The 15,762-nt window shown below is 34.5% G+C and overlaps 2 protein-coding genes across 2 annotated transcripts; both read right to left on the bottom strand.

Moving 5' to 3' along the window:
- Positions 1–583: 583 nt before the first annotated feature.
- LOC146168388 (uncharacterized) lies at positions 584–12,694 on the bottom strand. Its single transcript, XM_083386260.1, has 20 exons — positions 12,561–12,694; positions 12,388–12,498; positions 12,249–12,330; positions 11,533–11,650; positions 11,171–11,342; positions 9,293–9,403; positions 9,065–9,176; positions 8,275–8,394; positions 7,876–7,978; positions 7,715–7,805; positions 7,399–7,511; positions 7,220–7,333; positions 5,280–5,626; positions 4,885–4,995; positions 4,428–4,506; positions 4,244–4,348; positions 3,900–4,073; positions 3,683–3,823; positions 1,905–2,060; positions 584–1,188 (listed from the first exon to the last, which is right to left on the bottom strand). The coding sequence occupies exons 1-20, from the start codon at positions 12,653–12,655 to the stop codon at positions 875–877; spliced, it is 2,769 nt and encodes a 922-aa protein (XP_083242386.1). The 5' UTR covers positions 12,656–12,694; the 3' UTR covers positions 584–874.
- On the bottom strand, positions 12,692–14,999 carry LOC146168387 (SUMO-activating enzyme subunit 2-like). The gene has a single exon (XM_083385198.1). The coding sequence runs from the start codon at positions 14,968–14,970 to the stop codon at positions 13,141–13,143; it is 1,830 nt and encodes a 609-aa protein (XP_083241324.1). The 5' UTR covers positions 14,971–14,999; the 3' UTR covers positions 12,692–13,140.
- Positions 15,000–15,762: the final 763 nt, after the last annotated feature.

The following is a 15,762-nucleotide window of genomic DNA, read 5'->3' as shown; positions in this document are numbered from 1 at the left end:
TCCAAACGGTACTTTGCAACAAGTGTTATTATAAGCAAATTGTCTATATGGCCAAAGGCACTATAGGCGAATTCTACTGTGGTTCACTTTTAATAAGTTTGGATTTGCATCCGACATTTTATCTGTATTTTATGCTCATAGAGCAAGCCGCGAAGAATTAATCTTACGGATCACATATGGTTCGCGGGTCGTTCTTCCATAACCTTACCCAAAACGCAACCAAACTGTACAACTATCTACCTGTGCCTTCTTACACTGAAGCTCTGCGAAGCACTGACATGGCAAATAGACGTTAGTTTAACTTTCAGGAGGTAATACCACCTTTAAAAATAAACCTGTTAAAAATAGACTGAAATGGTGGATACTAGTAAATCTGCTAAATATTCCTAAACTGTATCTATAGTTAGCTGCCAAAATAAGCCCACACTAAAACTTTTAGGGTGTTGTTGGATGTAGGACTGCCTCCCACTGTGACTAAACCATGCCAATTACAACTTTAATGCTAACTTACAACATCAAATTTGTAACATTATCATGATAAATGCAAAATATATCGTTTTTATTTTTACATTCGTCCGGTAAATGCAACTACTCCATATATTCATCAACAGAAAACAATTGATGAAAACGTAAGCACAGCGGACTGGACATTTATAAACTCACTTAGCGCTTTTAGCATTTTTAAGGAACTATAAAAAAAGGAATACAGTATGTAAACGTTATGTAAATATAAAGTGACTCAACTTGGCAACCAAACACATACATATAAATAAACATATAAAACAATTTTTTAATTTATAACACAATTCCTTTTGTCCGCTAAAATCATTGGACTCCGTTTTTTGTCCGCTAAAATCATTAGACTCCGTTCTACTTAGTCATCGCTTTTGTATTTTAGAACAGACTTGAAGCGCTGTAGTTCCGGTGTTTCGAGGTCGATAGCCTGTATGTTGGCGGCATGCGAAAGAAGGTTCTGTGAGAACTCGTGCAAGGATGTCAGACTAGAGACCGGCGTTTCAGGGTTGGTAATGTCCAGCAAAGACTTCGCTGGTGGTGGAACGAGAGATGGTGATTGGTTGCTATTTGAGTCCAACTGAGGAGTGAGGAGTGGCGGGGGCGTGGCCATTAGAAGGTCGATTGGATTGGTTGCGCGCATCGTGTTTTGTGATAGGTTTGACTGCGTCAAGTCTAAATCAAAGTCACCAACAAAAATGTTTCGGAAAGTTTTTGAAAACTTCTAGGGTTTGCTGCGTTAAGATTTAACTGCGCAAATAATTCAGAACATAAGGCCTGAAACAGAATTAACTTTAGCAGTATGGCAAAATGCTAGCGACTTGGCGACCGAAGAATCGTCCAGGAAAAGCGAAGAAATTTGCGCAAACATCTATTTTTTGAAAACAATATATTTCTATTTGGTATAAAAATCAATCGCGATTATCACAACTACAGTTCAATAGACAAAATACCAAAATGTGACATAGACAGGGGCCGTCCAAGGACACCAGAAACCACGGCAAAGTGCGATTTTTATTAAATTAAGGCTTTAAACACCATGTATTCGAGCAATATGCGAATCTGTAAAACGAAATTTTGCCAATTTAACCAAATAAAGGATTTTTCGCGCTTCACGCAATTAAACTGGATAGTGGATGCGCATATTTGTGCAGGAGTTATGTTAAAAAATACTCAACGATGTAACAGTTTGAGAAAAGAAAAGCAAAGCAAACAAGTGCAACCGAAGGTAGCACTTTCCCCTTATGTTTAATGTCACAAAAAAACTAAAATTTAGGCCTGGCAAGATTATACCAGCCTAACATAAGTTATAGCGAATTAAAATGATATAGCAGTGGTTCTAAAATAATTTAGAGCAAGCGAAGCCAAAATTTCGGTTCCGCTTTTCTTACCGATTCCATCGTCAAAGGAAATGAGGGGTGAGCCCTGCGCAGCAGGGGGACTATTCTCGTCGTCAGAAAAGTCAAGCAGCTGAAACGCTGGTTTACCGGGAGTGAAGAATCCGTTTACCCTCTGCTCATCATTCCCTTCTGACACGTTTCGCTGTGCTGCAAAATGCAGGGTCGTTTAACGCTAAGCATTTAAAAGTGTATGCAGTCGTGCTAAATTATAATCACCATAGCGCATTCGCATTTGGGAAGTATAAACGGGCGTGAATAGTTGTTCAAAACTATTAGATATACTGTCGTTGTTAATAGAAAAATTTCTTGCAATTTGCTTTTTAATAGAATAGCTCTATTTATAACAAAAAAACAGTGTAATGCGTTTGTTTATTTTAAAAGAGAAAGGGTTTCAACATAACCATATCTAAAACAAAGCTCGAACGAACCCCAGAGTTTTACGACATAACTATTTTCGGTGTCCCAGACAAGGTGCCACACAGATTTATAAAAAAATTTAAAAGACACTTCAAAAATTTTTGAGAAAATTTATAGCCTTTTATCGAAATCAAAGCAGTATAAATGTCATAATCAACACAATGGAAAACAATTAAAAACCTAAAGCTGCATATAAGACTTTTAAAAACACGAATCAATTCAAAGACTTAATCAATTCAAAGAGGATGAAAGACTTTGTGACAACCCTGCTAGGGTTGCAGCCCAATTAACTCCCGCCATAAGCCCCATCAACCACCAACCGCTTTTTAGCATTAAATAGCTCTCGCGAAATCTCTTCATTGGCATTACATCAGCTTCTAGCCTAACAACATTTGACCGACATTTGATGGCTAGACGTAGGTTATCGACATTAATTGGCCGCTCCAAAAAAAAAAGGATTACGCCGCACCACATGTCCAATGGCCATCTATAAAGCAGCAAAGTAATTGTTTTGCCACAACGGCAGACCTTTAACCAAACTTGCCACTCGCGGACGTACAATTAGGTGCACTTTCCGCGATAAAACGAATAAAAATTATGGAATAATCTACTTTAAACATCCCTACAGACAAGTCAAAGAAGGAGTCATAAAAATGTGTTACAAAACGTTACAAGAAAGGTTTACAGTCATAATAAAAAACAAAAATTTAAGTTGACTGAAATTTTGAAAAAACGCGCAAACGCCTGGTTACATTGACATCACGTTTCTTTTGGGAGGGGCTGCATTCACCCCACAACCGTATGGAACAGGGGTCGGCAACCTACGGCCCGCGGGCTGGATGTAATTCATACGGCCCGCCGCATCTTTGACAAACTAGACACGAGTCCATGCATATCACATATTTTACTACATGAGTGCAAAAATTGTTCGCGCTGCGCGTGAATCATCATTTTACGTCCCTTTTGTTTACGTTTTAATGCTGTGTTTTTACCTAGATTAGCGGTTATTCAATGTTGAGCCGCGGAAGGCTGCCAAGTGCGTCACGGAAAAACGAAAAACGTATTCAAAATGTTGAACTTATATTTTTTAACATTGTTTTTTAAAAGAAAATGTTAATAAGAAATTTAAAAGAAATGCCGGTATACCCTCCAAAAATCAAAGTAAGACGGCTTTGTGTACAAATGCAAACCATAAAAACCAACCAAATATAAGCCGCTATCCAAATATAAGCCGCACTTATCTATACAGCTAATAATAAAACATAACTTAAAGTTAAACCTCAGACTACAGCACATATCACATATCATTCAAAATATTTTTACATATTATTTTGAAAATACGATAAACTTACCTAGTCTGGGGGTCTGCAATTGACTGCTAAAGGGGGATAACACAAATTCCTGTGGCAAAGATGGAGAACAATTTTCTGCTTGGTCATCTTCTATATCAGAGTCTTCATTGGATGATGAGGGTGCAGAAAACGTGATGCTGTCTGTAAAGGAGTTGATATATTGACCATTTACCAAGTGACGTGGTTCCACATAGAGAAGAAAAATTTCTAAACATACCGATGCTGCTTAAAGGAGATGATTTACCACTATTTATTTTCCTATCTTGTGGCATTTCAACAACTGGGGTTGGAAGTGGACTGGCACTCGAAACGCCAACTAGAGTGTGGCTGTATGAAGTGTATTTCGGCGGAGAAGATATTGCAGATTGCATCAAGTGATTGGATCTGGATGCTAATAAATTAGTAATATTTGTAACAAAACAATCAACTAAACCGAAAATGTAAAACAGCGAAAATAAAGTGATATATGGCATGTGATGTGTAAAAATGGGGCACAACAAACACTCAACAGTAGGAAAATTTTTCCCTTTTCCGATTTCTCAAGTTAGACTTGCAACGTACCATTTTGCAAAATTTGATGCCCGGCATGCATTTCTTCATCCAATGACCTTGATATTGTAGGGGGAGTTCTTGGGATTTTGTCCGTTGAAACAAATGCAGTTTCATCTGTAACACAAAATTCCACATTACAACTAAGATTGCTTAAAAAAAAATCAGGCAAACAGTGAATGATGTTGAGATTTACCTAATTGTGCTACAGTGTCTTGATGGTAAACTACTTGAGGCGAGTCTGGACATATTTCTTGTACAGTGCAATTGACAATCTGCGACAACAAAATTATATATATGTGTATTTGTTGATATTTACTTGAAATCTTTATTGTAGGTCCACCGTTTTTCCACCACTCAAAACAGGCCAATTTTGCGGAAAATGAGAATTGTAACAGACTTTTACGTTTTATTAAACTTATTAATATTTATGCATGTTTGTTTAGGTAACAGGTTATCAGCAAACAGACACAAACACAAATACAAGTTTATTTGGATAAATATTATTCCACGTGACAAAAACAGCTTTTTTATACACTTTTTCTACAGTAAGAACAAGAAGCTTAACTTGTATACAAATAAATTTATTGCTGTGATAATTTAAAACAAACAAGTGGTGTTAGACTGATCCGACTTCCGGTCTATTTACTGACCTGGTCAATCAATTTTGACTCTGCATAGTATGACCGTGATAGGTCATCTGGAATATTTAAAAGCCCTAAAGAGGCCATAGGTGAAGATGGAAGAGACATCGACAGTACAACCTATAAAGCTACACTATAGGTAATAGGTCGCTTAACCTTGTTCTGGCCACTTAGGTCTCATTTTGACAATTTAAAACACAGTTATTAAATAATAAAGACTTTGTAATAAACCTATTAATCATACTGGTATTAGGTTTTGTACGGTGGATGCTTTAGAAAAAAATAAAACTATAATTTCTATGATTCTTACCAAATTTTAATTTGGTGCATATGTTTTCAATCGATTCACTATTGAAACAAAATAGTGTAATAAATCATTTCTAATTAAACCTTTCCTAAAAAATATTGTTTGTTGGCCTTATTTTTGCACTGTTGGAAGAATGTGGTCCTAATGGGTTTAAACCTGGAGTTTTGGACGCAGTCTGGGCGGTCTTTACTTGTAATCTTCTCTCCAACACAAATCTATTGCCAGGATCCTGTACCCAAACTGGCTTGGGAACTGCAGTTTTTCTGGTAGAACTTTGAAGTGTGGTAAAAGGTTTTTGTTTTTTGTGTATCTTTAACTCTTCCAGAGGTACAGACCAAGACTGAGATGCAATTGAGTTGTTGCTCAATACATCACTCTTAAGATCTTCATCAGAAGACGACTTTTCATCCATGATATCCTCAAAAAGTGAAGTTATTGAAGCATCTAAGTTCACAAAAGTCTCATATTATAATAATACAAAATTTGCAATAACATAAATTGATAGCTTTAATTTTTTTAACAATGATTTTGTTTGCCATTGATTTTGTATAGTTGCATTTGTACACAGTTTGTGGCATTTAGAAAATATACGTCCTAAAAAGGTACATTTCATGACGATCTTTAGAAGAACATCATATATTCCAATTACATATTCAGTAAAACCTAATGTTCCAAACCAACATACCTGATGGGCCAAAACAACAGTTTTATGAAGAAGTTAAAAAAGGAAAACTTTTGTAAAATTTAATCAAACAATTTAGAAATCCCTTACATACTAAAATATATTTTTTTAATGTCTAGATCAGGGGTTCTTAACCTTTTTTGTATTTTTTACCCTTTTAACAAAGATGAATATCAAATTTACCCCCAATATATAAAGTGGTGCTAATTTATTAAAAAACGAAAGTAACTAATTAAATCAGTCATATTCAGTGCGACGACCGCCCTAGTTTTTTGGTGAACGAGTTGTTCAATGTATGGTAAAGTAGTAGATAATGCACAATAAGTATCAGATTCAATATGTTAAGTTGGTTTGTAATGCAGAGAAGCCGATTCGCATATATAGTTGAAGAAAATGAAACAAGAATATTCAGAGCTTGAATACATATCCTTGGATTTACCCCCTGAAACTAGGAAATTTACCCCCTGGGGTAAATTTACCCCAGGTGAAGAAAGGCTGGTCTAGATCTAGATTGTTTAGCCTAAAACAGGGGTGTCCAACTCAAACAGGCCGACAAGCAAACTTTTACCTTATAACTTCTTCCCGTGACAAAGTTTAGTAATTAATTCTTTCTTATATTAAAAGGTTTTTTTTTGAATAACAAAAACGTTTATTTACATATGAAAAACATTTGTTGGGCTGATCTAGAATCCTACCACATTTTTGTTCTGGGTTAATATTGCTAAAATTATTTTGGGCTAGGGTGATGAGTCAAGCAATATTATTAAATAATAAATATAATAATGCTTGATCCACCCAAACCCAAACACTAACCGAAACCCTACCCAAATTAATTGTTTTATTGCTGTGGTAGGATTCTAGACCTGTGCCAATTTGTTTATTTAATCAAGCAAACCGTTTGTTATAATTGGCCAAAACTGCTTCTTTGCAAACATTTGTTTTTAAACTAGAAAAGATTGACTAGAAAAGATTGGCCTTAAGCTGTGTAGTAGGAATGCATATTACTGCATCCAAGTATCAGTTGTTAAGCTGACTTTTGCTTATTGTTTTTTTTTACACCAAGCCATTATAATTATGTTAATGCTAACCTCTACTAGAGTATAATGTTATAGTATCAAAAGTAAATGTTAGTTTCCATAATTGACACGATTGTTATTGTGAATAAACAATGGCAATTGGATATAACAAATTTAGTATTTTTTGGAGGACTTGCATGTCATGTTTTTTAGGTCACATTTGGCATGCATGCCGGATTTTGGACACCCCTGGCCAATAACTATAAATTAGAATTAAAACTTGATGCTGGACAGCGCTTGAATATTATATTTTAAAACATAACCCCTACAAAAATCTACCTGTTGGAGTCAAGTACATTTCTGCAAGACTCTGTGAATAATCATATTCAACGACTAAAGGGGTCTCGTGTTGACTTTCAATAGATAAACTATCTAAAGAATCACCAGGAACATCTAAAAACAGTGATTTGAACAACAGGTATAATTATGTCGTTTCAACTGAGGGATATCACACAAACCTCGGCTTGAATCTATGTTAAAGCTTTTCCGCTTCCCATAAATGTTTTCAAGTTGACATGTAACACTCTCATCAGATTTGTCAATCAAAGGTTGAAGTCTTTCAAGATGATTTCTTTGAAAAAAATATTCAATAATAGTTTGTGCTGTTTAATATCAATTAAACACTGAGATCAAATGTCTTCAACTCTCAAGGTGTTGTACAAAGAACAAATAGTTAGAGCCGATTGCTTCTATTTATTTCAACATATTTATTTTGGCTAAAAGCTGGAACATATGCATCACTTAAAAACTCAATAATTTCCAAATACAGCATACCTGATGTCAAATATTCTTAGCAGTTCATCTTTATGGATTTTCACTTGATTGTCAATGCAAGCAATGTACTTTTCAAAATTTGGGATCCCATCTGGTAACAAGCAAAATAATTATAAAATAGCAGTAATAATAAAAAAACTCAACCAAACTTAGCAACATACATTCATGAATCTTTTCGGTAATGATCATCAAAGACAAGTTACAGAGAGAAACAAGACTTGATAAATTAATCTTTCCTTCTTGATACAAGCTTGTTCCAATTGTCTGGAATGGTAGAGATGTAAAATATGAAATAAATATGACACTTTCACAGTACTCTCACAAAGGAGTTTATTTTTTCATTTTTTTTTTGCATAATCAAATTGTGGTTTAACCAAAGAAAATTGGATGCTATTTTAGTCGAGGTTTAATGATTGATGAGTTCTAAACTAATCTGTTAATCTGGTGATGCTATGGCCAACCTTTTATAACTGTTAAATAGTTAATTACAGAGAGAATGTGTTTATAAAATGGTCTGGTAACCCAAACAAACATAAATAAGTAATGTAGAAAATTATTACTTGATATATTTCATCTTGGCACTTGTCCAAAAGTTTGGCTGGAACTTTGGGTTGCAGATGGTTCGAGTCCAGAAACAGTTTATTTTTCTCAACACCAATAGCGCTGTGCAACACGTCTCTCTGAAACATACAAATTACAATGTGCAAATTTAATACTACCAAAGGTGGATGGAAACAGTTTTTTTTTTAAGGTTTGGTTTGGGTGACCGCTAAGTAGTTTTAAGAGACCGCAAGTGTATTATTTAAATACCAAAAAATAGCCATATTTGCTTAAATGAATTATTTATCCAAATTTTGGGAAACCGCTGGAGAAAACCAAAACACCTTAAAAAAACACTGGATGAAAATATAAGATATAAAACTTTTTTTTGCATCTATTTTCACCATTCTTTTGATTTTATTATTGAAATTGAAATTTTAGGACAGGGTTGCCAGGCAAACAGTCATCAGTTTTTACCATAAAAGTGCAAGGTAATGTTTATTTTTCTGGACATAAATGCAGTTCTTTCCTCTGTCGCTATTTGAACAGTATATTAATTGGATAATTGGATTATCTGTTTTTTGCTTATTTAGCCAGATAGTTTAAAATATTGACCCAACTTCATTGGATAATTGATGAGGTCATGTATATTCAAGCAAAAACATGTTTCACATAAAAAATTAGTTATTGTTAATAGATTTCAGATATTAAAAATATCACTGTTTGCTGGTATTGGCCGACTCAGTGTTATGGTTGGACCACCAACCAACCTCAAGATCACAATTAAAATAGGTTCATGAGTATACTCACATGGTGCTTAGTCTCATCCACATAATGGAAAAGTTTTTTCCAGAGACCACGAGTCACTGACAACTTATGTTCCAATTCATTCTTGCGTTTTTTTCTAATTTCCAATCGTTGTCTACAACATAAATATTCGTGTAATTGAAAAGTATATTTTTTACCTTAAATAAGAAACACAAGCAAACACTTTTTATATCAGTGGCACAGTTCATAGAATTTGAATGCAAGTCTTACTTGTCAGTTGAAATAAGCTGGCCATGATACGGATGGTGTAACCGTTGTCTTAATGGTTTAGTTTTAAGATGCATTGAATGATGATTCTCTATCTGCAAACTTTGAATCAAACTAGTACATCAACAATTTTTAATGTGCAAAAATGTTTATAGATTCATGCACTAGCAAACAACAAAAATCGAGCCAAAACTGGTACAGGATAAAAAATAGGACTATGCTTAAAATATTCAACATAATAAAAACTTTTAAGCTTGCCGGGAAACCAGTTATATATGATGCCAATAATGGGTTTTAGTTAGTTATTTAAATGAATCTTTGTATATGGCCGTATTTGTCCTAATTCTAAATAGAGAAATCAGGTGGCACTGTATAAAGACAAATTGTATTTGATTCTCGACAAGCTTTCGCACAACCGTGCTTCATCAGGTCAAAGTATAAATGAAAACAATTCAAATGCACGTAAAAGCACAGGCGCAAGTAAAAGGCGATAAGAATGGTGGCGTCTAACATATCCACAGGCACATGCTCGCAAAAGCGTGTTACTGACACAAAAACAATTATGCTACGATGCCTGCGCTTCAAGGTACGATGGGTGTAGTACAGCCTGCTATGAGGTGTAGTGTGACATAAAGCCCAAATCCCGATTGAGCCCCACATTAATGGCATCGAACTTTTTAATTATGTTTTGTTCGACTGTGAGCCTCGCTTGGGTGCCGTTACGTAAACCGCATTGGTGGTATCGCAGTTGTAATTGTCGCCGACTTCAACGCTGCTGCCGTTCGGTCCTTCAATGATGTGACTTTCGAACGGCAGCAGCGTTGAAGTCGGCGGCAATTACAACTGCGATACCACCAATGCGGTTTACGCAATCACATGCGTAAAATGTCCCCGAACCATATACATTGGAGAAACTGGACAAACAATCAGAAAGCGCATGAATGGACATAAAAGTGACATAAGGCATGGACATATGGAGAAACCGGTCGGCGAACATTTTAACCAAGGATCACACAGTGTAAAAGACCTTAGAGTTTCGGTGATCAAAAAAGTAAGTAACGGAACCCAAGCGAGGCTCACAGTCGAACAAAACATAATTAAAAAGTTCGATGCCATTAATGTGGGCTCAATCGGGATTTGGGCTTTATGTCACACTACACCTCATAGCAGGCTGTACTACACCCATCGTACCTTGAAGCGCAAGCATCGTAGCATAATTGTTTTTGCGTCAGTAACACGCTTTTGCGAGCATGTGCCTGTGGATATGTTAGACGTCACCATTCTTATCGCCTTTTACTTGCGCCTGTGCTTTTATGTGCATTTTAATTGTTTTCATTTATACTTTGACCTGATGAAGCACGGTTGTGCGAAAGCTTGTCGAGAATCAAATACAATTTGTCTTTATACAGTGCCACCTGATTTCTTTATTTAAATGAGTTACACAGTTTTTATTTACTGTAGTAAATTTACATGCTATGTGTATTAAATGTTTTTATAAAATATGTACAAAAGAAATCTATACTTTATAACCTTTGATTTATTTCGTTGGTTCTCAATACCTTTCCATAGTAATTTTTAGATGCCAAAAATATTAAATAAACAACAAGCAATCTTACAAGTGAGCAATATTAGCAATATTACAAAATTCATTTTACTGAAACATTAAACAATAAAATAAAAAATATAAAAAGATGTACAACAACAAACTAGTTAAGATAATTCTTGTTTTTGAAAAGAGTACAAAAAACACCTGGTCACATTTTTCCAACTTATGGTGAAAAAAGTACTAAAAAGGATTTACAAAACAACCTATAAACTCATTGGGATAGATAGCCTAAACATTATATTTATTAGTAAGCTTTATTTATATATATATATTACCTAACAACAAGTTGCTTTTCTTCTTCTGCCTTTTTAATAAGTTTCATCTGAAGACAAAGCTGCTGAAATTCATGATAAATCATTGCATCTATACTTTTCATTTTAAGCTTAAGGGCTGACTTCTCTTTTGCCAATACTGTTGGTTGAAGAATCTCTGATTTTGCCATCTTTTCTGTGGTGAAAATTCAAAATTGCATCACACTCACACATATATAAAATGACATATTATGCATTATTCTGATATTTGAGAAAAAGTGGCCTAACTAATAAATGATTAATTGTAGTACTTTTATGATGCAAAAAAAATCAGCTAAACACAATAACACAAAATAAAGAATAATTAGGAAAAAGTAAATCCATACCTCCTAAATGAAACAGAGCAAACTTTGAAAAATGAAACATTAGGTGGATAAACTCATGACCACCTGGTGACATTAACAATGTTGCATTTACTTTGGGAAAATGAAATCTTTTACTGTCCTGCAGAAAAAAATAAAATAAAATAGTACTTCCCCCTTTATCGTACCTCTTGTAACCGACATTTTCATACTGAGTTAGCTGCCAAAACTAACAAACTCTTATTAAAATCACCACTTAGATAGATTTTTGCTAGGCAGTCTAACATTTTACAATTATACTGCACAACATTTGGGGTATGTTGCAGGTTAGACATAGCTCCAACAGATGTTTGGGTTCGGGTGGTACAAGGTGAAGTTTTATTAAATTTTATTTTCACTCATTTTGCGATTAATGTCACTGCTCTTAAACGTCCAGTGTGTGATGTACTCTATAAGCACTATATAAAAAAATCAGGATAATCAAGGAAGTGCTATATCACTTACACTGGTTAGAAATGCATTGAGTACTCAACAAAGTAAAGTATACTAAACGTTATGTTTATTAACTTAGCAATATCAAACCTACGATACACATTTAAATTATGCTAAATTGTACTCTAAACTGTTACTTTGGTATGAAAAGATGGCACAGCACTTACACATCTCCTAAATTGGACATATCTTAGTTGAAATAAATATAGTAACATATAATATGTCTCATATATTAAAAGACTTGGTACCTCAGATATGCGTTTAAGCCAATTATAACAAACTTTACGGAATTCTTGTGTCGATCTTTTGTCAGTTGTAGGAAAGCATGATCTGCAACCAGGCAGATTATTAGAATGGATATTGATAACAACAAAAGCATTTTTTTACCTGAACAGCTCTTGGGCCTGTTTTTGATTAATCTTGTTAAAAAGAAATTGACTTACAACCTCAAAGGCTCTTTTGTTGGGTTTGTCAAACATGTTTTCATCAAATTGACACCTGTTAACAAAAAATGTTATGGCTAATATAGTTACAATAAAGAGAAGTGTTGTTTTGGTTACCCATGCTTTGCTTCTTGATGCTGCAACTCAAATCCCAAAGTAATCAAATTTAAAAATAAAGCATGCTTTTCAGCTTTTGTTTGTGCTGGAGTCATTATTGTCTTTTTTATAAAGTAGCCATTTATAAGGTACTGAAAGAAAGATTTGTTAAGGGCTTATACAAAGCAGTAAAATTATAAATTTAGGGCAATAATGACACTATTACATATATACTACCTTTTTATTCGTACAGCATTGTAAGAATATTCTTTTACTAACAAATGTAAGGTTTTTTATTCATAGTGAGATTTGATGAAAAGTTTATAAAGCTGTCAGATTAAGATATTCACAGCAAATTAAATGTATAGATGTGTGTGACAAACTGACAATAAATCTAAATACTTTGACATATAGGTTAGTTGTCATAGTACAAGTGGTAACCCAAATTGTAATTCAATAAAACATATATATCGGAAAAAGTTTTATAACAATTGTAAAAATGTCCCTTTTTCAGTCATTTGGGCAGTGTGGAAAACCAAATATATGTTTTAAAATATAAAATTACTGAATTCAAAAGACTTAAATAAAGTGAAATTTGTTATTAATCAGTCATTACAATCAAGTCATCATCATGATTGTCATTTGACAACTTTCTCCTTTTGGCAATATTTTCAATAGGGTTTTCTTCAGACAACACATTTTTACTTAGTTTTCGCTTTTTAGTTGGCAAAGTAGTCATGTCTTCTATTAAGATGTCGTCATCATTACCATCGAGATTTAAATCTTTATCAGATGGAACACTAGGCTCAATAGAACCAGTCTTCTGTAGTATTTTAAAAGTTTCTTCCTCTTCAAATTCTGTTCCTTGTTTGATAATTATAACAATGTCATAGTTTTGCAAAAAGTCGTCAGCTCGAAGCCTTGAACCACTACATATTCCAAATACTGAAAGTGGCTTGTTAAAATCCAGTCCCTCGCAATCATCTACGTCACTTGAGAGCAGTACAGTACCCTTTCCATCCAAGATTTCAACATCTGGAGCAAGCATTCCTAAGTTAGCTTTTAGTAACTTATCTCGAAGACTTGCCAAACTAAAAGTGTTAGTATCCATTTCAATTGTAATTTCAGGCTTTTCAGAGCAGACATAGCAGTCTAATTTTGGCGGGTCCAGGGAACAAGGGACCAGCAGCTTTTTGCTAAAATTTGCAGTTCTTCTTACAAATACATTCCGGCATTGATCAAACTTCTTGCTAAGAATACAAACAGCCTGCAAGACAATTAAACCAGCAACAATAGCATTTGTGGTTGCTATTGCTGGAATAATATTTCCAGCCATTGACTTTATTTCAAACACACTCTTTTGGTTGATGCCAAATATATGTGCACGAATGTTTGCAGCACTTGCTGTAAAATTTAATGCTGCTGAATCATCTTTGTCCCAAACTAAGGTTCCACCATTACCTTCCTGCATAAGTTTTTCGTTTAAGGTGGCTATACTTCGGGCGAACATAGCTGCATTGGTACCCAAGCTTAGTACCGCCTGAAAATCAGAATCTTCACTTACAGATTGATTTTTTACATCACTCCATGACACAGGCTTTGGTGCTGTTCTTTTCTCCCATAGTTTGTCCATCGAAAGAAGATATGATATATCAGTACAAAACAGCTTATTAAAAATCCTCTCAGGATCGTAATTTGTTTGTTTGGCCCACTCCCTTGTACTTTTTCTTTGAAATTCACCAATGGGCTTATTTGCAGCAGCTGAATCATTTGACTTTTTTTCACCAGTGGCTTCTGGATCTGCTGTGTCAGGAGACACATCTTGATCAGCATCTTCTTCACCAAATAATTGATTAAACAAATATTTTGCCCAAACAATACAGTGGATTAACTCTGATGGGGTATTGCGAATAGTACACCCAGGAAATGACTTTTGTCTTGGTGCAGGACTGCATTCATAACATTCTGTTGCACCCCTCTTGATCACAGATACTTGGCCAAGGTACCCGGCCGAACCACTCTCTACTAATGGGATGTTAGCTGCAAGACACATTCTGTTAACGTGATTTCTTGCTGAGCGGTTATCAAGAGCATTTAAAACCAAGTCAAACTGTTTAAAATACTCCATGTTATATTTTGGGTTAAAAATAGAGTCATGTATTGCGGTGATATCAGCATTTGGACATAAGCGCAACACACTTTCTTTCGCAACTTGGGATTTTGACTGCCCTACATGTTGTTTTTGAAAAAGAAATTGTCTGTTAAGATTGCTTACATCAATAGTATCCAAATCTATAACTTTGATGTGACGAAAACCAGCCAAAATGAGGTTTTTTAACAGCTCACATCCTATTCCACCAGCACCAACCACAAACAGCTTTGCCTCCTGCACAGCTTTGTTATTTTCAGTGATTAAGGACCGGTTGGCCATCTTAAACAGCACTAATAAAGAAACACTAATATAATCTGATAAAAATGCATAAAGAAATGTGTTTCTAAAAGCTTAGAATAAAGTTTCCAAAAGTGCGTTCTGCAGACCTCTGTGTTCCATTAGATGGTTATCTTATAAATAGACAGAAATGTCTTATAAATAAATAGAAAATAATTTATTAGTTAAACGCTAAAGCTAAGCAAGTGTATCTTAAATAAACTTCAGTCTATTAGTTTTGCTTTTTGTAATATGCATATGTGAATAACAAATAAATATGCAAGATTTTTCAAAAAAAAATTTTTTTAAGGTTTGGGTAAACTCTCCCAAAGCAGGCTTAGGGCCTTAGGCATGCTATAGGCAAATAAATTTATACTAAAAACACATTTTTTTGCTTTTATGTGTTTAGAAACACCGTTTGAAAACTGCTCAAGTCAACTTTCTGACAGCCAGAAAACAAAATTTGAATTGCGCTGGTCTAGAATTCTACTACAACGCACATTATTTGGGTAAGGGTGCGGGTTAGCGTTTGGGTTAGTTATATGCAATAGTATTAAATATGAATATAATATCATGATACAATAATACTTGACCCACCACACCAAAACGCTAACTTGCATCCCAACTTAAATGTTGTGTGTTGATTTAAAAACTGTGGTAGAATTGTAGACCAGCGCCCTAAACTCAGACATTTTAAGTCAAATAAGTTTTTAGCATGAGCCTAGTATGCGAGGTACTATATTAAAGTTTACTTTTCCTGTTTAGTGATCAAATCTCCTTCAAATTTAGCTACAT

This window comes from Ascidiella aspersa, chromosome 1, assembly GCF_963924565.1.
Source record: "Ascidiella aspersa chromosome 1, kaAscAspe10.2, whole genome shotgun sequence".
Lineage (NCBI taxonomy): Eukaryota > Metazoa > Chordata > Ascidiacea > Phlebobranchia > Ascidiidae > Ascidiella > Ascidiella aspersa.
Note: the sequence above shows the minus strand (reverse complement) of the source record. Positions and strands in the feature narration are given on the sequence as shown.

What these genes read in the sequence shown, in the direction of transcription:
- LOC146168388 (XM_083386260.1), bottom strand. Translation starts at nt 12,655, where the DNA reads ATGACTCCAGCACAAACAAAAGCTGAAAAGCATGCTTTATTTTTAAAT. An exon ending in GAAAAGCAACTTGTTGTTAG is followed by an intron (nt 9,404 to 11,170) that starts GTAATATATATA and finishes TTGATGTACTAG; the next exon opens with TTTGATTCAAAGTTTGCAGA. An exon ending in CAGCTTATTTCAACTGACAA is followed by an intron (nt 9,177 to 9,292) that starts GTAAGACTTGCA and finishes TTTATGTTGTAG; the next exon opens with ACAACGATTGGAAATTAGAA.
- LOC146168387 (XM_083385198.1), bottom strand. Translation starts at nt 14,970, where the DNA reads ATGGCCAACCGGTCCTTAATCACTGAAAATAACAAAGCTGTGCAGGAG.